General features: G+C 37.9%; 1 protein-coding gene across 2 annotated transcripts in view; it reads right to left on the reverse strand.

Annotated features, from left to right (window-relative positions):
- Window positions 1–27544, reverse strand: part of PTPRR (protein tyrosine phosphatase receptor type R) — a 373668-nt gene that overhangs the window by 86416 nt on the left and 259708 nt on the right. For both annotated transcript variants that reach the window (XM_043965210.1, XM_043965209.1), the window contains one exon: window positions 11955–12141. In XM_043965210.1, coding sequence (XP_043821145.1) covers window positions 11955–12141 — 187 coding nt within the window. The remainder of the gene's footprint in view (window positions 1–11954; window positions 12142–27544) is intronic.

A 27544-nucleotide genomic window follows, 5' to 3' on the forward strand; every position in this document is an offset into this window, starting at 1 on the left:
AAGCATTGTTTTTACATGTAATTAGGGAAAAATAAAATATTAAAAAAAAAAAATAAAGTAAATCATTACTTCCATTGCTTCTATTTTTTTTGAGTGGGGCAATGAGGGTTAAGTGACTTGCCCAGGGTCACACAGCTAGTAAATGTCAAGTGTCTGTGGCTGGATTTGAACTCGGGTCTCCTGAATCCAAGGCCAGTGCTTTATCTACTGCACCATCTAACTGCCCCCTCTTCCCTTGCTTCTACAAGGGGGAGTAGAGTGAAGGAATTGCCTGTTTTATGGAAGCAGACCCCATTCCTGTGAATCTCTTCACTCTATTATATGGCCTTTCCCCCATTAGAATGTAAGCTGTTTGATGACAAGGGATGTCTCACATTTCTATTTGTAACCCTAGTGCCAGTACGGTATCTGACAATATAGTAAATACTTAATAAATGTTTTTTCATTCCTCTCCATTTTATGGATTTTAAAGAGCAATCAATCAACAAGCATTTATTAAATATACCTGGAACTGTACTAAGAGCTTGTGATGTTAAGAAAAGTAAAGCCAATCCCTGCCCTCAAGAAGCTTACATTCGAATGGAAGAGACAACTTGTACATTCAAGGCACACAGAGAAGATGTATGATCACCTTAGAAGAAAAGGCAGGGGTCCTTAACCTGTTTTATATCAGACCGCTTTGGTGAAGCCTGTGGACCCCTTCTCAGTGTAATCGTTTCTAAGTAATTGAAGGAATGTTAAATGTCAGTGAGAAGTGAGTGAAAATTAAAATGCCATTTTTCAAAACGTCATAGCAGCTGAGGTGGGAGGCAGGAAGGGCCTCTTGCAGAAGGCGGCATTTGAGCTGAGTCTAGAAGAAAGCCAGGGATTCTGAGAGGCAGAAGTGAGGAAGGGAAACATTCCAGGCATGGGGAAATACCAGGCCCAAAGCATGCTATCTAGCAGAGTGTCAGGAGTACAGAATGGCACATAGACCCAAAGAACTCTTGGTAAAGTGTAAGAAGCCTAGAGAGGTAGAAGGGATCAGGTTTTGAAGAGCCTCAGGTGTCAAACAAAGAATATTATGTTTGAAATGGGAGGGAACAAGATATCTATTTTCCTCTGAAAATGGAGAATCTAAAGCACAAAGAGAATAAGTTATGGTCACAGAACAAGTAATGGTCATACCTGGAACTTGAATTCAGATTTTTAGACTATAAAGTCAATAATTTTTCCACTAAATCAAGTTGTCTCCACAATCCTACCAGCTATGATCATAAATTCCTGTTGCTCAATCATTTTAGTTGTGTCTGCCTCTTTGTGGTCCCATTTTGGGGTTTTCTCAGTGAGGATATTGGAGCGGTTTATCATTTCCTTCTCCAGCTCATTTTACAGATGAGGAAACTGAGGCAGACAGGGTAGAGTGACTTACCCAGGGTCACACAGCTAGTAAGTGTCTGAGGCCAGACTTAAATTCAAATTAGTCTTCCTGACCCCAGACCCTCTACTCTATCCACTGTAGCATCTAGGTGCCCTTTGAATTCCTACTTATCATTTAAAGTCCAATTAAAACATCACTTCCTTCAGGAAACTTTCCCTAATCCCCACCCCCCCTTTTAATAATGATTCTTTCTCTTTATACTACCATTTTTACATCTTAAGTTTTTGTGGATTTCTTTTGTGTTCACATTACTTTAATTTCCAAATATCTCCCTTCTCTCCTATTTCATTGAACCATTCCTTGCAATAAAGAATAAAAATAGAAAATAGGAAGCAATTCAGTAAAATTCATCAACATATCATCTGAGTATCAAATTATGAGTGAGGTTCCCCACCCATAGTTCCTCACCTCTTCAGTGAAATTACCAAGCAAGCAAGCAACAAACATGTATTAAACACTTACCATGTTCCAGACATGTGGCTAAGCACTGGTGAGAGCAAAGAAACAAAAAAACCTCAAACAAAACCCAGTAAAAGGGAAGAAGGGACATTTTTTTTTTCATCTCTTATTCAGGGCCAAGTTTAGCACTATACTAATACCTTATTTAAATATATCATGTATTTTTTATCCATTTTATAGAGATGAAGCATGATTCAATAGCAAGAGTACTGGACTTGTCATGTTAGTACCAGAGTTTCAATTCATATTTTGCCACTTATTACCAGTGTGACCTTGGTCAAGTTACTTCCTCTCTGTGGCCTGTTTCTTCATCTATATGGACTATGTGGCCTTTAAGATATTTTCCAATTCTATATCAATAATTCTATCATCTCTGATCTTTTTTTTTGTATGTATAATATTTCCCTACTGAATGTAATTCATGAAGGGTGGGATAAGGTCTTATTTAAACTTTGGATTGTCCCCACATCCTTTGCATGGAGTTTTGTTCACCGTATTTGTTGAATTGAGTTGAGTTGAATTGAATGGAGATATGGCAATTCCGGAGATTAAAGTAATTTTTTTAAAAGAAAAAAAAAACCAAGAGACTCTCATTCTTTAATATGTTAACACCCATCTAGTATATAAACATGTCAAGAGCTAGTGGATGGGACAATGTCCAAGAAATACTACTACTAAATGAACAAGAGATTGTTTCTTCATGAGGTTATGAGATAGGTTAAAGAGTGTCATTGTTAGAAAAGAGAAATAAAAAGGAACTTTGTTAAATTGCAAGAAGCCAGATTTGATAGTTTTCTTGGGTCTTCTATATAAATAGGTGGGGCAGCTAGTTGGCAAGGTGGATAGAGTGCTGACTCTAGTGTCAAGAAAACCAGAGTTCAAATCTCACCTCAGACATTTACTAGCTGTATGACCCTGGGCAAGTCACTTAACCCCAAATGCCTTAAGCATCTGAGGCCATTTCTAGTCATCCTGATATCTGTTCTATCTTGCCACTGGACCCAGATGGCTCTGAAGGAGACAGTGAGGTTGGTAACCTTGCACAGCCCTCCCTCACTTAAAAAAAAATCCATTTCAATGAAAGTCATGATATCACCTTAATGTCAGATGTCATGGTCATCTTCGAGAATGAAGGACAAACAACAAAAACAAAAACATAAATAGGTTCTTGAAAACTATGGATGTTTTACTGAATGTCTTTATGTAGTTTATAACCAAATCTAGGAATGGAAGTTCTATTCTGAGGATAGACTCTTTTTGCTTGTCACTAATTATAATCTCATTAAGGCTGCTCAATTCCTCCTCAACAACTATTTGGTGTATGATTAAAAAATAAAGGACTTTTATTTCATATGTGAATGAGCTGACATTCTTTACTATTAAGAATAACAGGAGAGGGGGCAGCTAGGTGGCGCAGTGGCTAGAGCACTGGCCCTGAAGTCAGGAGTACCTGAGTTCAAATCCGGCCTCAGACACTTAACACTTACTAGCTGTGTGACCCTGGGCAAGTCACTTAACCCCAATTGCCTCACTAAAAAAAAAAAAAAAAGAATAACAGGAGAGATCTCAGGGGTGGAGCCAAGATGGCGGAGGAAAGGCAGTGAGTTCCCAAAGTCATGACATGATTGCTCCAAAAAACATCCAAATAACACCATAGGAAAATGCCCAGAGCAGCAAAACTCACAGAAGAATGTGCTGAAACTATCTTCTAACCAAGAACGGCTTGGAAGGTCAGAAGGAGGTAGCTGCTGTGCTGATACAGGAGTCAGGCCCAACCCCACAGTCACCCTGACACAGATCCAGTCCCAGGAAGGCCTCACCAGAGAAGGAGACCCCCAGAGCCTCTGAATCAGCTGAAGCACCAGTGTTATCTGGAACTAAGCTCACAGTCTGGTGAGTGGGTTGAGCCCTGGGCAGGGGGAGACTACAGGTGTCTATGCTGGTGCTGAGGCAGAACTTGGATTTTACACCTCTGCTGGGAACCAGGAGGTAGGCTCAAGTAGCAGTGGCCCAGGTAGGGGAGGGGCACAGGTTTTTCTGAGCTAACAACCACAACACACAAAGCTGGTTGATTAGCAAATTGGTCTGGGGTCATCTAAGGACCAGGAAACAGGCCAGGTGAGTGAAGAACCTGATTCTCCTTAAATCATACCACCTGGGGCTTCTTAAGCTTGGGATACTGCAGCCTGGAAACAGTGCCCCACTTTAAGGAGCTAAAAGTCAAGTAAAAGAAAGGCAAGATGAGCTGACAGAAAAAGGTGAGGACCATAGAAAGTTTCTTCAATAACAAGGAAAACCAAGGGGCACCCTCAGAGGAAGATGTCAACATCAGGGCCCCTATATCTAAAGCTTCCAAGAAAAATATGAATTGGTCTCAGGCCATAGAGGTGCTCAAAAAGGACTTTGAAGATAAAGTTAGAGAGGTAGAGGAAAAAATGTAAAGAGAAATGAGGGTGATGCAGGAAAGACATGAGAAAAAAGTCAACAGCTTGAAAAGTCAAATTGGCCAAATGGAAAAGGAGGTACAAAAGCTCTCTCATGAAAATAATTGCCTAAGAATTAGGATTGAACAAATGGAAGCCAGTGACTTTATGAGAAACCAAGACACAATAAAGCAAATCCAAATGAATAAAAAAATAGAAGGCAATGTGAAATATCTTCTGGGAAAAACTGCTGACCTGGAAAATAGGTCCAGGAGAGATAATTTGAAAATTATTGGTCTACCTGAAAACCATGGTCAAGGAAAGAGCTTAGACACCATCTTCCAAGATATTCTCAGGGAAAATTGCCCTGAAATTCTAGAAGAAGAAGCTAAAATAGAAATTGAAAGAATCCATTGATCACCTCCAGAAAGAGATCCCAAAAGGAAAACACCTAGGAATATTATAGCCAAATTCCAGAGCTCTCAGGTCAAAGAGAAAATATTGCAAGCTGCCAAAAAGAAAGAATTCAAGTACTGTGGAGCCCCAGTCAGGATAGCACAAGATCTAGCAGCTTCTACATTAAAGGACCAGAGGGCATGGAATATGATATTCCAAAGGGCAAAGGAAATGCGATTACAACCAAGAATCACCTACCCAGCAAAACTCAGCATAATTTTTCAGTGGAAAAAATGAGACTTTAATGAAAAAGAAGACTTTCAGATATTTGTGATGAAAAGACCTGAACTGAATGGCAAATTTGACTTTCAAATACAAGACCCTAGAGAACCATAAAAAATTGGAGCTGGGGGACATACCTGGGGTCATGCAGTAGGTGACTCTCTTGTGTCTGAGGCTGGGTTTTGTCTGGGATCCCCCTGGGTCCAGGGGTGATGCTTTGTCCACTGTGTCACTTAGCTAGGTGATGACATCTTTAGGGTTAAATTGAGGGGTGAAGGGAATTCACTGGGGGAGGGGGAAGGGCAGAGGTGAAACTCTACATGAAAGAAACAGGAAAAGGCTTATGGAGTGGGGGAAGAGATGGGAGAGGAGCAGGGCAGTAAATGAATTTTACACTCATGAGAAAAGGCTCAAAGACCTTAAACTCATGGCTGCCTCAAGGAGGGACTAACAGACACACCCAGCTGGGTGGAGTAATCTATTTAATCTGGGCAGTAAATGAGCCTAACACTCATCAGAATTGGCTCAAAGACCTCAATCTCATTAGAATTGGCTCAAGGAGGGAATAATGTACATACTCAGTTGGGTGGAGTAATCTCTCTAACCCTGCTGTAAAATAGGAGGGGAAAGGGATAAAGAGAGAGGGGCAAAAGAAGGAAGGGCAGAGTGGGGGAGGGGACAGACAGAAGCAAATCCCTTTTGAAGAGTGATGGGATGAAAGAAGATGGATAATAGAATAAATATCATGGGGAAGGGAATAGGATGGAAGGGAAATAGTTAACGATAATAATCATGAAAAAGAGAAAAGGGGGAAAATTGTACAAAATTATTTATAGCAACTCATGGTGGAGGCTAAGAATTGAGAATCAAGAGAATGTCCATCAATTGAGGAATGATGGAAAAAGCTGTGCTATATGATTGTAGTGGAATGGTCTTGTGCTACAGGAAATGACAAACAGGATGATCCCTGAAAAACCTAGAAAGACTAATGAACATCAATGTATAGTGAAGTGAACAGAGCTGAGAGGACATTTTTAGTAGTGACAGCAGTATTGTTCAATGAGCAATTGTGAATGACTTAACTACTCTCAGCAGTGCAATGATCCAAAACAATCCCAAGGAACTAATGAGGAAGCTTACTATGCACTCCTATAGAAAGAACTGATTAAAAAAAACCAATTGTGGATTGTACATATATAACCTGGTTGTGATCTTGTGGAGGGGGTAGGGAAGGGAGGGAGGGAGGGAGAAAAATTTGGAACTCTAAATCTTATGAAAATGAATGTTGAAAACTACGCTTACATGTAACTGGAAAATAAAATAAATGTTTGTTGCTAGGAAAAAAAAAGAATAACAGGAAGGGAAGTTCCATTCAAAATGATGATAAAATACACAAAATTTCTCAAAGTCATTTTATCAAGACACATTGAAGACCTGCATAAAAATGATCCTTTCATTCAATATTCATAGGTGAGTCACACCAATATAATAAAAATAATGATACTACTAAAGTAATCCACAGATTTGGTGCTATGCAAATCAAATGACCAGGAGGACCCTTTAGAGAGCTAGACAAAATTTCTAGATAGAAAATTTATTTGGAAAAACAAATGATTTAGAACCTGAAGGCAACAATGGGGGAAAAAGTAGAAATGAAAACAGATAGCACTTTGAGGCTTCAAATTATATAGTAAATGGTGATCATCAAAATCATTTGTACTGGTTAATTTTTTTTAAAAGTAGATCAATGGAACAGATAAAATAGGAAAGAATCAGAAACAAATGTATTTGATACTTTGGTATTTGATGAACTCAAGAACATACATTACTTGAGAAAGAATTCTCTGGTTGATAAGTACTGCTAACAACATTGAAAAGCAGTTTGACAGCAATTATTTATACTAAAATCTTATGCCATATACTACATACGATATGCTCAAAATAAATACAGGATCTGAACATTAAAGGTCATACCATTTTTTTAATTAGAAGAGAGCCCCACCGGGTATTTTTTAGAGCTATCTTCAGGGGAAGAATTCTTAACCAAATATGGAATAGAAATAATCACAAAAGATGTGATAGATTGGATGCTTTAAAATGAAAAAGGTTTTGCACAAATATAATTAACAGAGGTTAGATAAGAAAGGAAATAGCAACTGAGGGGAAAAACTCTGCATCAAATATCCATGATAAGAGTCTGATGCCTAGGAATTATTGTGAACTAATACAAATGAATGTTAACTGAATCTCACTGAAGACCAATTTCCCAATGGATATAAAAAGTTTTCAAAAAAAATAACAGAACCTATCAATAACCATATGAAATATTGTTCCAAATAACTAATAATAAAAATGTAATTTTTTTTTTTAGTTAGGCAATTGGGGTTAAGTGACTTGCCCAGGGTCACACAGCTTAGTAAGTGTTAAGTGTCTGAGGCCGGATTTGAACTCAGGTACTCCTGAATCCAGGGCCGGTGCTCTATCCACTGCGCCACCGAGCTGCCCCAAAAATGTAATTTAAAAAAATAATATTTTGTTTGTACTTTTGAGTTCCAAATTTTATCCCTCCTTCATTCCCTCCCCTGAAATGACAGAAGACAAGACAACCCAACATTTTCTCTTCTCCCTGAGGTGGCAAGCAATCAGATATGGGTTATATGTGTGCAATTATGTAAAACATTACCATATTAGTCATTTTGTACAAGAAAACTTGAATTAAAGAAAAATGAAAGAAAGTGGAAAATAGTATGCTTCATTCTGTGTTCAAACAATATCAGTTCTTTCTTTGGAGGTGGATAGTATGTTTCATCATTAGTCCTTTGGGATTGTCTTGGATCATTGTATTGCTGAGAATAGTCAAATCATTCACAATTCTTCATCAAACAATATTGCTGTCTCTGTGCACAATGTTCTCTTGGTTATGTTCACTTCACTATGCATCAGTTCATATAAGTCTTTATAGGTCTTTCTGAAATCATCCTGCTTGTCATTTCTTATAGCACAATAATATTCCATCACCATCATATACTACAGCTTGTTTAGCCATTCCCCAATTGATGGTCATTCCTTTGATTTCCAATTCTTAGCCACTACAAAAAGAGATGCTATAAATATTTTTGTACAAATAGGTCTTTTTCTCTTTTGGGGGATGTTTAAAAATGTAGTTTTTAAAAACTTATTTGTTTCATCACACACTCAACAAAATGTTTAAGATTACCAAAAGATGTCAATAGTAATTGTTGGAGAGATTGTTAAAAGATAGGCACATTAGCAGACTGTTGGTAGGGCTGTGAATAATTAGTCTAAATATTCTAGAAAGCAATCTCGAAATATACTAATAAGGTGATAAAAATATCCATACCCTTTGACTAAGATATCCAAGAAAGGCCCTATATACATCAAAATATTTGTAGCAACACTTTTTTTGTAGTAGTAAAGAACTAGAAATAAATAACTAATTATAAGTTACAGAATGGCTAAACAAATTATAATACATGAATGAAATGGAATTTATTGGGGGCAGCTAGGTTGTGCAGTGGATAAAGCACTGGTCCTGGATTCAGGAGAACCCAAGTTCAAATCCGGCCTCAGACACTTGACATGTAATAGCTGTGTGGCTCTGGGGCAAGTCACTTAACCCTCATTGCCCCGCCAAAAAATTTTTTTAAAAGGGGGGGGAAATTAGGGAATTTATTTTGGAGACTGACTTAACTAGGGTAAAATTCAAGAATAAGAAACAATGAATATAAGGAATAACATGAAGTAAGAAGAATTAGGGAAATAACATTCCTGAAGATTACAGCATTGTAAATGGAAAGAATGGCAACAACAAAATAACTGAAACTGAATCCTGTGAAATATTACAGTGTCAAAACTTGGTCCGGAAAAAGGGATATGAGAATGCGCCTCCCTTCTTTCTTCACAGATGTGAGGGACTATGGCTATGGAAGACTGAATATAAGGCTGATGTTAGTCAATGTGTGGGTCAGTTTTTTTTTGTTTTGTTTTGTTTTGTTTTTTGGGGCAGGGCAATGGGGGTTAAGTGACTTTCCCAGGGTCACACAGCTAGTAAGTGTCAAGTGTCTGAGGCCAGATTTGAACTCAGGTACTCTTTAATCCAGGGCTGGTGCCCTATTCACTGCGCCACCTAGCTGCCCCCGGGTCAGTTTTACTGAAGTATTTTTTATTCTCTTCTTTTGTTTTTGTTATAAGGGTTGACTCTCTGAGAGGGAAAGGAAGAAGGATATATTAGCCAATATAGGTAAGGTTAAAACAAAAGAAGGCAATAATAACAATTTTAGGTGGCACAGTGGATAAACACTGGCCCTGTATTCAGGAGGACCTGAGTTCAAATCCAATTTCAGACACTTGACAGACACTTACTAGCTGTGTGACCCTGGGCAACTCACTTAACCCTCATTGCCCCACAAATACTACTACTACTACTACTACTACTACTACTACTACTACTACCAATTTTAAAAAGAAAAAGTTCATAACCCAGTTATTCACTTTATTGAAAACAGACTTTATAATTCTAGGACTAAAGGTCAATTACACGTGAGCCCAACTTTGCAGGAACATGTATATTCTACATCCATTATTTCTCCTTAACTTCTTCCTTCAAATGATCTCTCCTCTCTGGCAGAATAAATGCCAAAATAAATGACATAAATTTGCAAAACAGCAGCTATTTCACAGAATTTATATATCAAGATCAATCCTAAAAGTTGGTAGATATTAATAGCAAAGTTTGGAGGTGAAGCAGGGGGAAGAAAAGAAACAAAAATCAAAAGCTTTCAAAAGGATACAAATAATGTTTTAGGATATGTGTGATGAAAGGCAGAAAGGTAGCAGGATAGAGAGAGCTAACCCTGAACTCAAGAAGACCTACATTCACCTCTCTTACCCAGGGAAGCTAGGTAGTTCAGGGGATAGAGCACTTGCTCTGAAGTCAGGAGGACCTGAGTTCGAATCTCACCTCCAACACTTACTAATTGTGTGACCCTGGGGAAGTCACTTAACCCCAATTGCCTTAAAACATCTGGGGCCATCTCCAGTCATTCTGATATATGTCTTGCTACTGGCTCCAGATGTCACTGGAGAATGAAGCCAGTGACCTTGCATAGCCCTCCCTCACTTAAATCCAATTCACTGCAAGTCATGACTCGTCCTGATCTCATGGTACTCTTTGAGAATAAAGGACAAACAACAACAATCTCTAACAAATAAAGGTGTCAGCCTGGACAAATGAATAAATCACTTAGTGACTCTAAGTTACAGAACAGTTGCATTCATCTGCATTAGTAAAGGGAAATTCTTCATAAGGAGTTCCCTATATAAATATAAATATAATTTTAAAATAAAAATATACTGAATATCTTAATGTAAGATTTGATTTTTAAAAAAGGCTTCCATGCAAATTAGGGAAAACTACGATAACTTCTAAATTATGTGATAATTTAAATGGTTTCTCAATCCTTGGATCATCAACACCACTATTTTTATTTTTATGTACTCCTTACTCAGTAGAAACTATGTCAACAGCCTATGAAGAATATTATATCAAACAAAAAAAGTGATATCTCTAATTTCATTTTTGAAACGAATGAGATGTCAAACAAATCATTTGAATTTTCCCCTAACTTAGTCAGTCTCCAAATTTTTGAAAAGTCAAGTTATGTTATGAGAATGAGACTTCGGATTAATGTTGAAGAGAAAATGAAAATTTTGGCATCTTTTCCCTTTTATTATCTTAATGATAACAGAGAAAAATATTGAATTAGTCAATGTCTAGAGGAAAAGATTAAAAATGTATGAAACTGTCAATAGAAGCAGAACTATATTCAGAATAGTTTGTTCTATTCAATTGAATTCTTCAGTTAGGTCTATTTGACTCTATTAAATATTTCCCTGAAAATGAATCTCATCACAAAATAGTAGATTAAGTCCATTATTAGACATTCCATAGTAATGTCAATTTCACGTGCAGGTAGACATGAATTTTGAACACAAACAGAAGCATGCTATTTTAAATTTTATTTTATTTTTCCTTTTATTCAAGTTTTCTTATACAAAATTACTAATATGGTAATGTTTTACATAATTGCGCATATATAACTTATATCTGTTTACTTATAGCCTCAGGGAGGGGGAGGGGAAGGGAGGGAGGAAAGGAGGGATAAAATTTGGAACTCAAAACTTTAAATGAAAAAATGTTTATTATTTTAAAAAAAGAAATATAGTGAGTTTCATGACAATGAATAAAAAAGAAAATGACAGAGAAAAAAAAGCCCAGACTAATTTGAAATTTATTGATGTAAAACATAGAGAATGAGTTCCCTAAACATACTCCATGGGCAAAAACACACCTTTCCTGAATATATGCCATAAATATCCTGTGACCTCTGTCACACACATGCCAGAGAGAATAGAAAAGGGCACAAAAGAAGTTTCCAAGGATGCAGCTTGTGTTAGCCTTATGAATAATATTATCCAAGCCTTTTGATGCAGTCTGTGCCTTAAGATGTCTATTCTCATGCTGTAGAGATCCCATGTATGAGACTTTCTCCAGAGATATACACAACACGAGGGAACACAAACACAGACACAGGATAAGCACCTAGGTAACCAGACTCCCCAGAGGTGCATGGCTCAGCCACACGGAAGTCTCAGTTGGCTGTCTTGTTCTTTCTCTTGACAACATAGTCAGCTTTGTTAGTTTGAGGGATAGCTTAGCAGCCTGCACTTTGATTTTATAGTCTAGCTATAGGCAGACTTAGAGAGGGAGTAACACTTGTGTTCCCTTAGGAGTATGGGCAACATCTGTTGCCTTCCCATTCCATAGATAATTGCCTTGCCTTTTCTATTGTGGTAGTGTACAGTCTCAAGTTCTGTGTCATGCCCCTTCCTCCCCAGACACACATTACACTAATGTAGATAAACACCTTTGAAATAAGGGAAAAAAGACTCACCATAAATTCAGTCTGGAGTAAATGAGAACTTGCCATGGTGTCCCTCAGCTGTGACCTCGTGAGAACCCGGCTGGCTGACTGCAGGTACTCCATTGCTACTTTCTCCCGTGGGGTCGGCACAGACACAAAAGGTTCGATAGTCCCCAAACCACTCATGTCCAAAGTAAGAGACACATTGGATCCTCGCCTGCATTGGAAAATAGTTTGGTTTTGCATTATCCAAAATTACTTAAAATAATTAATTACTTGAGGATTACTTTTTGGATTGACAGCATATCCATTATCTGCTTAATTAAAAAAAATGTAATTACATGCTTGAGGAAAAAAAGATTACTTTAAAATATTTACCTTCCTTAAAGAAGAATTAGATGATTTTTCTCCTTTGGTTTGATACTATTTAGCCAAGCAGGGTAACTAGGTGGTGGAGTGGATAGAGCACTGGTCCTGAAGTTGGGAGGACCTGAGTTCAAATCTCCCCTTAGACACTTACTGTGTGACCCTGGGCAATTCACTTAACCCTAACTGCCTTAAACATCCAGGTCCATCTCCAGTCATCCTGATAACATATCTTGCCACTAGACCCAGGTGGCTTTGGAGAAGAAAGTGAGACTGGTGATTTTGCACAGCCCTTCTTCATTTAAATCTAATTCAATGCAAGTCATGACATCTGTCATGGTCCTCTTTGAGAATGAAACACAAACAACAACAACAATGGCAGCCAGGCACAATTCCTTCACAGAAACATAGTTAGACTTATTGGGATGAGCTTATTTTAGTACTTTGAATACCTGTAATTTCATCAATGGATACTCTATGTACCAGTATAGATCACAATCCCTTTAAATCCTTGAAGATGGTTTCTAAGAATTGCTATTGTTGAAATATTGATTACCCTGGGACAAAACAGGGAATAAATGTCTTCAAACTTCATTGATTGGATATGGTGGGGTGTAGAAGAGGGAAGAGTTGAAGTTCATTTCAATGTTGTGAGCCTTGGTGACCATCGATTTTTGAAGGGTCACAGAGAAGGGTAGAAGTACTATAGTCAACTATCCCAATTTTCAATAAAGAGAGAAAATGTCATATGTGAATTCTAGGACAATGAGCTTGATTTATGATTCTTGACAAAATTCTAAGAGCATATTATTAAAGGGATGGCTAGTGGATATTTAGAAGAGGGAGAAATGACCATAAAGAACCCATATGGCCCGACAACAACAGGTCAGGTCAGATTAACTTCATTTACTTTTTGTAGAGTTATGAGTTACTAGATTGATAGATAAGGAGAATGAAGTAGACCGTTTATATTGCAACAAAACATCTGGCAAAGTTTCTTATCTTGTGGCAAAAACACTTAAATTTGGGCTTGATGATTATACAGGTAGATGGTTTAAAGAGTGGTTGAATGGATGAATCAAGAGTAACCATTAATGGTTTGGTTCAGTGTCTATATGGAAAGAGGTCTCTAGGGGAGTACCCCACAGATATGTGCTTAGTCTTTCTATTGTGTAACACTAATTATGACTGAGATAAAGGCATGGGTATCTATATTTATAAAATCTGAGGATAACGCAAAGGAGAGGAATTGCTAACATGTTAAGTAATAGGAATGACATCTCCCAAATTAAATATATACTTTTGGTTTGAATGAAATAAATATATTTAATATTTTAGTTAAATCTGTTTTCCATTACAAAAGAAGAATTAGTCAACTTTTATCCCATGGGTCTAAATTTAATTATAGCAGCCAAAAACAATTTCTTCACCGGACCTTACTAGCATATATTGGAACTTGTTTATACTTGGGTTCAAGAATCGACTCCACAAATATAAATAAATATGAGGGAGGCCTGGCTGGACAATAATTCATATGAAAAGTTCAAGGTGTTTCAGTTATTTACAAGCTCAATATGAGTCAATAATTTAAAATAGCAGATAAAAAGAGACAACCCCCCCCCCAAACAAACCACCTCATTCTAATGTGATCTTAGCCTTCAGTAGACCATGGATAGATTCCAGGTTTAGAGATAATCCTCTTGAATTCTGTTCTGGTCAGACCAAATCTGGAATTTTGTGTTCATTTCTGGTTGCCACATTTTAGGAAACTTATTGATAAGTTAGAGTGGAAGAATAAGTAGCACTTTTGGCACCTTGGGCAAGTAACACAAATTGTACTAGAAGCAAGAAGTTGGAAACCATGACCTCAAAGCACCTTCATATTTTGTGATATGAAAATAATATTAGAAGTAATTAAGATAAATTCACTTCAATGAGAGGAGGAATTAGTCACTATCATGGCTCCCAGATGGTCATTATGAATAACTCCTTATTTTAATGAACCATTCTTGATATCTAGGTGCTGAATTCAATAGTTTTTATGTTAAAGGGATACATTTATGAAATATTTATGACCTCTAAATTTTGGTGCTTTGGGGCAAAGCTCTGGTCACCTTGCTCTAGTAATAGCTATGAATTAGATAATGTCCGTACAAGGTTGAATAGGATGGTAAAGATCCTCAAAAATATAATAATGATCTAGGTTGAAGAAATTAAAAACAACTAGGAAAAGAAAAGAGGAAAGCCATGACTTTTGATAATTAGGAATACCAATGCCTTGAAAGGAAGAGGAGAGGGGTGAAAACAAGAAAAGAGGGAAAAAAGAAGAAAGGAAGAGAAAGGAGAGGAAAGAAAAAGAAAACAGTTCATGTTGATATAAATGTAAAAGAGTTATATATGTAAAATAGTATTAATTTCTAGGGATTAGAATAATGAAGGTAGGTCTTTTGAAATTTCCCAGGGGCAACTAGACACAGTGGAGCATTGGCCCTGGAGTCAGGAAGACCTGAATTCAAATCTGGACTCAGACATTTGACACTTAGTAGCTGTGTGATCCTGGGCAAGTCTTTTAACCCCAACTGCCTCATGAAAAAGAAAAAAAAAGAAATGTCTCTAATGATTTTTCCCAAAGGACATGCCATATTGGGAAAATGAGTATAAAATAGAATATAAAATGTATATCAGAGTAGTGCTTTGAAAGATAACAAATTATCTCTTTGTTAAAAACTAAAAAGATTAATCCTTACCACAACTTAGGGAAATTAGTGTGGGAAGTGGTATTCCTTTTTCTTTTTGTTCCCAATTCTTCCACGGATTAATGCTGAACATTGAGCAGGAGGTACATTACATTTATGAGTAGCGACATAAAATTCAAACGTCATTACTGAATGCATACAACTTTTCCTCATTGAAGTGCATGGCATGGTTTCTACCGGCTATTGGGTGTGTTCCATACTAAGGAAGTCTGAAACTGACTGGCAGCTGTTGCTGTGGAAATGGGAAAATAAAGAGCTCTCTAGGGACCAAAGAAATGCATCACAACCAAGAAATAGAAATAAAATAGCTGTTTTCCAGGTATCTGAAGCCAGAGTTGGCAGCAAATTATAGGATGGCAGAGGTGTAGCTCATGCTATAAAATGCAGGCTTGTGTCAGTTTTAGTATACAGAAAAAGCATTTACAGGTTTCAATCCTTTGAACACATATGGAATAAGGCAAAAGTCACTATGTACTCATTCATTTTTCTTATTGTGAATAATGGAAATATATTATTAAATTTAATTAACTAAATTATTTTAAATACATTTAAGTGCCGAATACATTAGATTGTTTTTCAAGTGTATCTGATTTATTCTGTGCATATGTATATAAGAAACCCTTGATTTGACAGTCATTAAAACCAATATTAGAAAATATCCTTACTATCTGAAAAGAGAGAAATGATGAAATAGACCAAATTGTTTTTAAATTCTTGGGCAAGGGAAAACCTGGGATTTCTGATGGACGCCACTGCTTGGTCTTTATTGGTCCTTCTACTTAAATAAGGACTCGTGATTGGTGTTAGGAATGGATGGGAACAAGGGTTGAGAAAGGTAGAATCAGTTTAATGAAAAGCAACAGCAAAGCCGTATATATCTATTCAGGTGGCTTCCTCAAATCCTCTGAGTATTTTTATGACCTTAAATCATATGCTCTCAAGACCAACTCATTCTTTCAATGCAGAAAGAAATCATTGAAGCAGCAATTTCCAATATGGTCTTGTAACTAGAAAGAGTAACTGCAAATTTGTTGGAATAGTGGACACAGAAGGTAGCTGAGTAATGATTCCGCCAGTGGCTATCAAGGGTGGAATGTGGTTGCACTACAGTCTCTTCCGACTGAATTTCTGGACTTATGAACTTGGTTGTTTGTATAGCTGAAATGATTTCTCATGACACCTACTTGACCTTGCTCTCTAACTCCCTTCCTCACCCCCGATGCTGTTTTCAACAAGTCCCCCGATCCTAACTTGCTCTTTTTTCACTTTTTTTCTTCTCATTTCCCCCTATTCTACACTGTCTAATTGTGCCTCCACTGGCCATTTGGCATAAGTTATGACTACAACTTTTATCTTACCACCATTTCTCTGTTAAATAGCATTTCCTGAATACTACATCATGTCCAATAGGCATTCTGGGAGGGGTACTTTCTGTACCTTATTCTCATGACTGGTGTGCTATACAGCAGTTTCCTCTGGAGTCCAGAAGAGAAAGCATGCAGTCTGATGATTTAATGATTAGCAATAATTCTGATTGGCCAACTAGGTGGCACAGTGGATAGAGTACCAGGCCTGGAATCAGGAAGACCCAAGTTCAAATCTGATGTCAGACACTTTCTAGCTGTGTGACCCTGGGCAAGTCACTTAACCCTGTTTGCCTCAGTTCTTCATCTATAAAATGAGTTGGAGAGGGGAATGGCAAATCACTCCAGGAATTTGCCAAGAAAACCCCAAATGGGGTCACAAAGAGTTGGACATGACCAAAAATGACTCAACAGAAACAAAAATAATTCTGAGTATAACAGCTTTTATTACCATTGTGAAACTAAGGGAAGTGGTCTCACAAGTTCATATGGACAGGTGAGTACCTGAACAGGTATGAAGCAAAGTATACAGCCTGCACAGGTCTCAGGTACACTTCCCAACTGAATTTGTTAGGACAATAGTATATGGATACATATCATTGCCTTGTTCTTCTCCCTTTGATAACCTTTATGAGCCTTTACAAATAAATCCAACAAAGGGTTATTAAACGATCCTATGTGTGAAGCTCTATGCAAGGTGCCTTCCTTCAGTAAGAACAGAGAAATTGGACAGAGGTTTAAGGGGAAGGTGATGAGTTCACTATTGGATATATTACTGTTATGTACAAATGCCAATGCTTTACAAATAATCAGAATTTTGGACTGGATGTCAAAGAAGATTCTGTGGCTAGACATATAGTATTGACCATCATCTGCAGAGGGATGTTAGCTGAAAAAGTGGGAGGGAATAAAATCTTGGAGGGGAAAGGAAGAGGAGAAAGAAAAAAAAAATAGGACCAAGGACAGAATCTTTTGGCATGTCCATATTTTGAGAGCAGAAGGATGAATAATGAACTAGTAATGGAGACCAAAGTAGATGGGTATGGATAAAATTAAAATATTTGGGCAGAGACTTATGAGTTAGATTTATTCTAGAGATAGGGATCAGAGTAGTGATTTCATTTGTATAGGGTACTCCCAGGTAAGGAAATTCTCTTTACCAATGCAGACTGTTATCTTCTGTGAAATTTATAATCTTAAAGAATTTCCTAGAGCAGTAGTATCAAACTCAAACAGAAAGGGGAGGAGAGGCTGTATGGCTTATTGGCTTAGAAACCACATATTAACATTATCCATGGTTTGTTTGTTTGTTTGTTTGTTTGTTTTTGTGGGGCAATGAGGGTTAAGTGACTTGCCCAGGGTCACACAGCTATGTCTGAGGCTGGATTTTGAATTCAGGTCCTCCTGAATCCAGGGCCAGTGCTTTATTCACTTATCTGTGTTCTATTGTATTTGTATTTATTTTGTCAAATATTCCCCAATTACATTTTAACCTGATTCAGGTGCCATTCAAGACTGTTATTCTTCCTCCCCACAAAAGGCTTCATGGTTGACCCTTTGATACTAGATGATGGGGAGGTTAACCTACTTTTCTAGGGACATACAATGAACGTGTGTCAGAGAGGAGCTTGAACACAGGTCTTCCTGACTTTGAAACCAGTTCTCTAGCCTCTATGCAACACTGCCTCTCATGAAAGGCCTTTATAACTGGGACAAATGCAGTGAACAAGTCAGAAGGATAAAGTGGGCAAGTAAGAAGCCAATTGAACCAGAGGTACAATCATGCCTGAGATGGGGTGGCTGGTCCCACAAGGAGTTTGGACTTCATCACAGAGTTTGGAAGAGGGAAGATGGATCCAAGAAGAGGGGTAATAAGACCTTTGGTATAACAGCCTGAGGACATCCTCTTGAATATTGGTTTCCAGGGGCAGCTAGGTGGAGCAGTGGATAAAGCATCGGCCCTGGATTCAGGAGGACCTGAGTTCAAATTCAACCTTAGACACTTGACACTTACTAGCTGTGTGACCCTAGGCAAGTCACTTAACCCTCAATGCCCTGCAATATATATATATATACATATATATATATGTATACACACACATATATATACATACATATATATGTATGTATGTATGTATGTGTGTGTGTGTGTGTGTGTGTGTGTGTGTGTGTTTCCTGGGCCAAAGCCAAGTTTACTCCATACTAGTTATGGTGCTATGTTTGGGAATCCTGCTCAGAATGGGAAACTAAGCAAAGTAGAGAATTATAAAATGGCAAATGTCACAGACCACATGTCATAGAGTTTTATTTCAATATAGCCAATTTCTTAATATTAAGTTTATAAAAAAACATTATTTGTTTACTGGAGAAAAGGAAGAAAAAAAAAGAGAATTGTGCTTTGTCTCGTAACAAAGTACAGCTAAAATTTTGTATTTTTCTTCTTTGGTTTTTTACTATTGTCCTGTCAGTCACTAATGGTGAAAAGATTGTTTTTCTTCTAGCAAAAGGCCTAGATGATGCCATCTCTAATTTTAACTTTCAATTTTTAGTTTTTCCTAGTTGAGAGAATTAGTGCAGAAAATGCAACATCGGAGAAACATTACTAATGATAACTTGGGTTGAGGCATTCTTTCTGAAGTGGGCGAGTGCTTTTATTTTTTTTTTCATTCCAACTTCATGGAAAGTAGCAGATGACAAGAAATGTCAAATGGCATGTGCTTGCAGCTGATACTGAAACTTGCAATCCAATTAAGATGGTCTTTCTTTACCTTTAAGCAATCGTTGGGAAAGCTTATTTCAGGAAACATTTGTCTGTAAGTGTTGAACGATGGCACAATATAAGGCATATATTTAACTTAGAGGTGACCATACTTGGTGGACAGAGTGCCAGGCTTAGAGTCAATTAGTTAATCAACAGCCAGTCAGAAACTATTTATTAAATGCCTATTATGTTCCCAGCACTGGATTATATACTATAAGGATAAAAAGAAAAGCAAAAAAACAGTCCTCCCTTCACAGAGCTTACATTCTAATGGGAGAGACGTGGTCCCACAGAACTCCTGAGTGAGTCTGGAACCAGAGGAAAATGTAACTGGGAAATGTTTAAATAAAATATATAAAAATATAATACAATATAGATAATGATAATTTGTGGATTTTTTAAAGTCTATATGTGACCTGTGGGATCAATTTCTATTTGAGTTTGTTTCTAATGATAAACAACTAAGTACATGCAAAATATATACAGAGTAGATGAAAGGTAATCTAAGAAAGGGACTAGCAGTGACCTTCCTCTCCCCTTCCCCTTCCTCATTTATCAGCTCTGTGACCCTGGGCAAGTCACTTGCTTTCTATGTAGCTCAGGCAACTCCCTATGATATATTCCCACATTGGAGTTCCCCATACCAACAAAATCACAGAATCTTTGAATAATCACAAGTATTTAACTTGGATACTTCAAATGTGGGGCATATGGTTATAATAACCTGAAGTGTAAGGCTTTTTAAAATGTCACACACAGCTTCCTATTCCAAAACATATGTTATCTGAAAATATGTAATTTCAGCCTCTGAATATTTTTCTTATTGTATTTTCTGCCTATATTCCCAGAATTATATCCTACAATCCTTATGTAAATGAATCTGCTCCTTAAGAGAAATACTAATTTTTTCATGTTTTTCAAGAACTTGAAAATGCACTTTTTTCATTTGCTCTGATCAATCATATGAAATAGTCATGGGAATGACTTAGAACAAACAGTCCAGAAACCAAGTATTTGAGTGCAGTGACTCTCTGTGTCATCAGTGAGAAGACCATACATTTCTTTCAACCATGTTGTAATAGTTCAAAGCTTTTGGGGGACCTTTCTTGAGGTATTGCCTTTAGAAATGGTTGATAAGTCACTTAAAAGACACAACCTCAATAGTGTATAACCTTATTTTGAGTTGGGCCAGAATTGAATAGGAGAAAGAGAGCAGGATGAATTGTCTTTGGGAAATAGCATAGGGCTTTTAAGTATAGCAAGGTTCTAGCTGAAACACAGGTTCACTTTTTTTCTCTTGATGTCTAATTTGGACAATTAAAGCTGCCCCAAAGTGAAATGGGACGATATCTTTAGAGGTCTTCAACAAGAGCAAAACCAACCACTTGGTGGATATGTTATAAAAGAGATTCCATTTGGGTAGATTACATGGTCTCTGAGGTTCCTTATGACTCTCAAATTCTCTTATTCTATTGACACCAATTTTTTTTGGTAAGTTTGTATGGATGCAAGTCAAGGAAGAGTTAAGCATCTGAAGAATTAAAGTGATGATTGCCCAGAGGGCAATGGTGATACACATGGTCAGTGTTAACATGCTGCTATAAACATTTCAACTAAAGAATTACTCATGGGGCAGCTAGGTGGCACAGTGGATAGAGCACCAGCCCTGGAGTCAAGAGAACCTGAGTTCAAATCCAGCCTCAGACACTTGACACTTACTAGCTCTGTGACCCTGGGCAAGTCATTTATCCCCAATTGCCTCACAAAAAAAAGAGAGAGAGAGAGAGAGAAAAGAATTATTCAGAAGAAGGCTGTCATCAGAAAAATGTATGGCTATTGAAGGAGATGTGTCTGTCATGTTGTAAAAAGAAGGAATAAGGGGCAGCTAGGTGGCACAGTGGATAAAGCATCAGCCCTGGATTCAGGAGGACCTGAGTTCAAATCTGGCCTCAGACACTTGACACTTACTAGCTGTGTGACCTTGGGCAAGTCACTTAACCCTCATTGCCCTGCCAAAAACAAAACAAAACAAAAAGTAAAAGGAAGGAATGAAACAAATATTTATGAAGCACCCATAACATTCCAGATACTGTACCTAGTATTTCAATCAATTCTCACAACAATCCTGGGAAGTAGGTAGCATTATGATTTCCATTTTACAGTTGAGGAAACTGAGGCAGACAGAGGTTAAATGACTTGCCCAAAGTCACACAGCTAATAAATGTCTGAGGCTGGATTTGAATTCAGGCCTTCCTGACTCCAGGCCTGGCATTCTCTCCACTACAAGACCTAACTGCCCACAAAGTTGTTCTATATAACTAATAATTCCAGTTACTTATATACTTAAGTACAATGAATTATTTATATAATGATTTTAATTGTACCCCAATTTATATGATAATTGAAGAAATTACAATGAATACTTTTAATGCAAAGTTATTAAACTTTAACAGCTTAAAACTGCATGAGAGGGGCAGCTAGGTGGCACAGTGGATAAAGCACCGGCCCTGGATTCAGGATTTCCTGAGTTCAAATCTGGCCTCAGACACTTGACACTTACTAGCTGTGTGACCCTGGGCAAGTCACTTAACCCCATTGCCCCGTTAAAAAAAAATGTAAGAAAAAAAACTGCATGAGGAATTTTGGTAAACTAATACATTTTTTTTTTTGGTGAGGCAATCGGTGATAAGTGACTTGCCCAGGGTCACACAGCTAGTAAATGTCAAGGGTCTGAGGCTGAATTCGAACTCAGATCCTCCTGAATCCAGGGCCGGTGCTCTATCCACTGCTCCGCCTAGTTGCCCCTATCTAATACATTTTCATTACTTCATGAAAGGAATTATGAAACAACCACATTTCGATTTGAAGTGCATTTTTTGTGCTGACCTCTGCCAGCTTAGGCATAACCAGTAAAAGCTTCAACGGGACTCCTGAGTTGGCATACTTTCATTTTTCCCGTGTGTTCTAGTGCCCTGTATCCTGTTTACTAATCCTGTCTCTCTCTCCATATACACATACGGTTAGAGAGTCAGACAGATTCAGGAAGATATAGCTTTGAATTATGTCTCTGATATGTATCTGCTGTGTTGTCATGCACAAATCACTAAAGCTCTTTGAGCCTCAGTTTTGGAGAAGAAAGTCTGACACAATCAGACTTTCTAGCTACAATCACAGCCAATGTGCTACTTTCAGCTAACTAATGTCTCTCTCCCACCTAGGCACCTTATGGGACTTGAAATACAATCCATGGCAAAAGAGAAATCCAACAAGCTCATTGAGTCCTGGTTGCTGTGGGGATTAATTGAAAGAAATAGTACTTTGTAAACCTAAAAGCACTCTACAAATGTCAGTTGTAATTATTTAGTGAGAATTTCTTGTTCTCCCAGATGCATATTAGGTGGCTGCAGAGTGAGAATCTCCTCTCTTCTCTCCCTCCATCATCCATTGTCATTGTCTTCTTCTTCTTCTTCCCTGCCCTACCCCACCCTCAACTTTTTTCTTTTTTGCTTGAGGGAGGGCATAAAGTGAAGAGCATTGAACATGATTGACCACCCAATTCCTTGAATGCAGTATGATACGGTAAAAAGGGTGATGAATTTGGGGTCAAGTATCTGGGTTTTGACTCTGCCTCTTCCTCATACTACCTGTGTGGACCTGGGCAAGTAATTTAACACTCCCCTCACGCCTCAGTTTCTTCATCTGTGAAATGAGGGAGTTGGACTAGATGTCCTATAAGACCCCTTTTATTATTAATACTCCATTGGGGGACAGTTAGGTGGTGCAGTGGATAAAGCACCAGCCCTGGATTCAGGAGTACCTGAGTTCAAATCCAGTCTCAGACACTTGACACTTACCAGCTGTGTGACCCTGGGCAAGTCACTTAACCCCCATTGCCCCACAAATAAATAAATGAATGAATGAATAAATAAATCAATATATCAATCAATACATTTTAAAAAAATTCTTCATTAGAGGTTGACCTGGTACTTGTGGACCCTCTACTTTCACACTGATAGGAAAGGCTCTACTAGCTCCCAAAGAAGAATTATTCCTGCTCCCAAGGTGACCCCTCATAAGAGTTCAACATTAATTTGGATATGTATGCACTAGTATATGTCTTTAAAAATAAGTCACATGTCAAATATGCTAGAGAAAGAATTCTATTATTATACTTATATTGGTAGAAATGTGATCTTAGTGATAGTAATTCATTAGAAGTCTTTAAAAATCATCTCGTCTTAATCTTTGATAAGCATTTTTAAAAATTTGTTTTATCAAGTCAAATAAATAGCATCTAACTGAAAACTCTGGGGACAGAGCTCCATCTATCATTCTGTCATACAGCAAGTTAGTCAAGATTTCTAAGTCATCCGGCAGGTCATGTTCAGGGCTACCTTTGCCCTCAAATGAACTTGGTCGGAATTGGGAAAATCTGCTGTCTTCCAAGTTTTCCCCAACTGTTTATCCAAGATCAGTCATTTCTTTAAATATACACTCCACTGTTTGTTCAGAGCCCATTTCAAATAGTACCACCCTGTGTCCCATTCCTGTGCTTTAGTTGCTTTAAAATCCTTGAGAATAAAGGATGGCTATTGACCTTTGTGAGTCGCTGCCCTTTCACCTTGAAATTTCAGAGAAGGGAGTGATTTCCTTTTGGTATGATGGGGTCCAATGAACTTGTTAGGTTTCTATAATGCCAGGGATTGCATTGAAAGACCAAGTGGAAGGAAGACATCAATTAGCTGGAAGAGACACATTGGTTGTGATTGCAGCTAGAAAAGGTTGATTGGATCACTAAGATCACATTTCTGCCAATATAAGTACAACAATAGAATTCTTTCTCTAGTATATTTGCCAATGATTTGTACCATTCATAATCATTCATCTTTCCCCTAAAAGCAAAATGAACTAATTGTGAAAATAACCTCGCAAATAGGCATTTAGCCAAGACAAGAAATCATTCATACCAGATGAATAGGGAGGAATCCTGATTTGGGATACAGGTTCTATTACTTTCATTGTGTTCAAGTAGAATGTTGTGCTTAATGAGGTGTTGCGGTTATAGTCTCCCACCACCCTTGTTCATAAGATTTTACCAAGGAGTTTTAAACCAGAGTTACCCTTGGTTGCCACATCAAAGTCAAAAGAGATGCCTTGAGAAATAACAGTGACCCTCTGATTATTGCTCTCAAGCAAGGCATCAGATGAGGAGCTGAACACTCACTCATATATTTACTCATTGAGGATTTCCAATGCCATATCCAAATCCCATGGCAAGTGCTCTAGAGACCCCTCTTCTTAGATGGCACTGTGCTGATTGCATCAAGCCTCTGACCTTTGCAGCACCTCCTCAATATGATTCATCATTACTTAAAGGAGTTTGGTCTAGCTATCCATGCAGAAAAAAACAAGGAGACGATGAATGTCTGTTATCCAGCCTACAATATGTAGTCGGATGGACAACTCTTGGAGCTCATCCATCAATACATATGTCTTGGACATTCAATGTAATAGAAAATGAGCTGGGCAAGAATTGACCATGAGGAGGAGACTGGGCTGAATTTCCTTGGGGAAATTGTGCATTTTCAGTGTCCCTTAAGTTCCTCCATGAAACAAACGAAATTTTTAGTATTGGTATTTTTTCTGAAGATGTATGGCTTCAAGTCATGAAATATTACAGACTCCAGAGAAATGAAGTTTAGGATTACCCAAAGAAAATGAAGAAGCATATAGTGGGCATGACAGTATATAATGCATTAGAAATAACAAATTATACTAGAGACATGCTAGAAAAGAGAATAAAATAAAAAGGATAAAAAATAAAAAATAAAAGGATGGCTCAATTACATAGTGAGAATAAGAGAGAATTGATGCACAGCCTAAATACCCCATTGGTATCCATGCAATGTCAAGAAAATGAGAAGACCCTTGGTTACATTGAATAGAACCCTGTGCTGGAGTTATAGAAAGACATGGACAAAATCTAAACAGGATGCCAGGCATGGGTTGGTTGTTCTCTTTTTCATCAGAAGGGTGGCTATATTGATGAGATCATAGATCTACTGGTATTTTGGAGAGTAGACTGTGGAGGTGGGGAAAGAGACAGCTATAGATACAGAGTTCCACAGAAAAGTAAGCATACAGAGAAACACAGAAAAAAAAAGAGACTTGCACAGAATGAGACACAGAGAGAAGTAGGTGTGTGTGTGTGTGTGTGTGTGTGTGTGTGTATGTGTGTGTGTGAAGTTTTGGACCCATTTACAAAGATGAAACAAAATCTATTATTTAAAAGAAACTTTTATTCTGTTTTAGGAAATATAATCCTTTTGTTCTTCCACAGATAAGAAAAACACGAGACAAATCATAAAATCTACAGGATCATTATGTTTCAACTTAATAAAAAGGAAAAGGAAAAGAAAAAACACCAGAATAGTGTCTACATTGTTTTCAATAAAAAAATGAATGATTGGGTATAGAACTAAAGTTACACATACCATTTGAAATAGTAAATGAATCCAACAATGGAGTATAAGTGATCAAGCTGGAATGGTTAACAGTATAACCACATAGCATGAATTGAAGTAGAGATTTGGAAACTATTTGGTTAATTTGGTTTCAGTACCTGGTCAAAGTGCCCCTTTAAGCCTTAATTGCTCAATCTACCTATTATAATCAAATGATTTGGATGACTTCCAGATAGCCACTTTGTTCCCTGCTGTGCAGACATAATCTATGCCATTGATTTATTTTATTTAAAAAAAACAGCACTCCTCGCATCATTCAGATATCTATTTCCCATGTACATCAGGATTAGCTCATGATTCAAACGAAATTGCTTTTTTCCAAAGTTACCAATGATCTCTCAAATACGAATCTAATTGTCTCCCCAATTCTTATATTTCTTGACCTTTCAGCAGTTTTTGACACTGTCAATCACTCTCTTCTCCTTGGACACTCCCTTATCTCTAGGTTTTCATAACACTGCTCTCTGCTGGTTCTTCTCTTACATGTCTGACTACTCACGCTCAGTATCCTTTGCTGGATGTTCATCCAGGTCATACCATGAACTGTGAGAGTCCTCCAAGCATCTACCCTGGACCCTGTTTTCTTTTCCCTCTATACTATCTAATCATCTCTCAGCTATCATCTCTATACAGATTATTCTCAGATTCAATTATCTAGCCCTGAATTCTTTCTTGACTACCAGTTTCACATATTCAACTGCCTATTGGTGATCCCAAACTGGAATGTTTTGTAGACATATTAAACTCAACAGGTCTAAAACTGAACTCATTATCTTTCTCCTCCAAACCCTCCCATCCTCCTAACTTCTGTATTATTGTAGGTACCACAATCCTCATCACCCAGCCTTGTAGCCTAAGTGTCATCCATACGTCCTTCCTCTCTCTCTCTCTCTCTCTCTCAACTCCCATATCCAATCAGTTGCCACATCCTTTCAAATATATGCTCCATCTCTCTCCTCTAACACTGCTACCACTTGAATAGTGGTCCTCATCACCCAAATCCTAGACTGTTGTACCATTTCAACTCTATCCTGGCTCCAATCCATCTTCCACTTAGCTGGCAAATTGATCTTTTCAAAGTGCAAATCTGTGTCACCTCCCTTTTCTTCCACCCCCTAATTTAATCAATTCCAGTGGCTCCCTGTTGCCTCTAGGATCAAATCTAAATCCTCTCTTTGGCTTTTAAAGCTCTCTACATCCTAGCCCTTTTCTCCCTTTCCAATCTTCTTACACATTCCCCTGTTCTCCCCACCTACTCTGCAATGCAGTGGCACCACCTTCCTTAATGTTTTCCACAAAGGACATTCCATCTCTCAACTCTGAGTGTTTTCCCTGGATGTTCCTCATACCTGGAACTCTTTCCCTCCTCATATTTACCTCTTGGCTTGCCTTGAGCATCAACTGATGTCACGCCTTTTACAGGAAGTCTTTCTCAGTTCTCCTTAATCTTAGTGCTTTCTCTCTGAGATTATCTCTAACTGTTCTGTCTGTAATTAGTTGTTTGCATGTTGTCTCCCCTCCATCCCCCTGGATTATGAACTCCTTGAGAGTAAGGACTGTATTTTGCCCTTCCCCCCTCCTCCCTGCCCTGAATTTAATACAGTGCCTGGCACATAGTAGCCATTTAGTAAATGTTAGCTAGGGGGCAGCTAGGTGGCACAGTAGACAGAGCACTGGCCCTGGATTCAGGAGTACCTGAGTTCAAATGTGGCCTCAGACACTTGACACTTACTAGCTGTGTGACCCTGGGCAAGTCACTTAACCCTCAATGCCCCCCCAAAATGCTAGCTAACTGAACAAGGTGAAAAGTCATTTTTCTTTGCTCTACAGGACATGATCAATGCAACTT

The sequence above is a fragment of the Dromiciops gliroides genome, chromosome 5 (assembly GCF_019393635.1).
Source record: "Dromiciops gliroides isolate mDroGli1 chromosome 5, mDroGli1.pri, whole genome shotgun sequence".
NCBI lineage: Eukaryota > Metazoa > Chordata > Mammalia > Microbiotheria > Microbiotheriidae > Dromiciops > Dromiciops gliroides.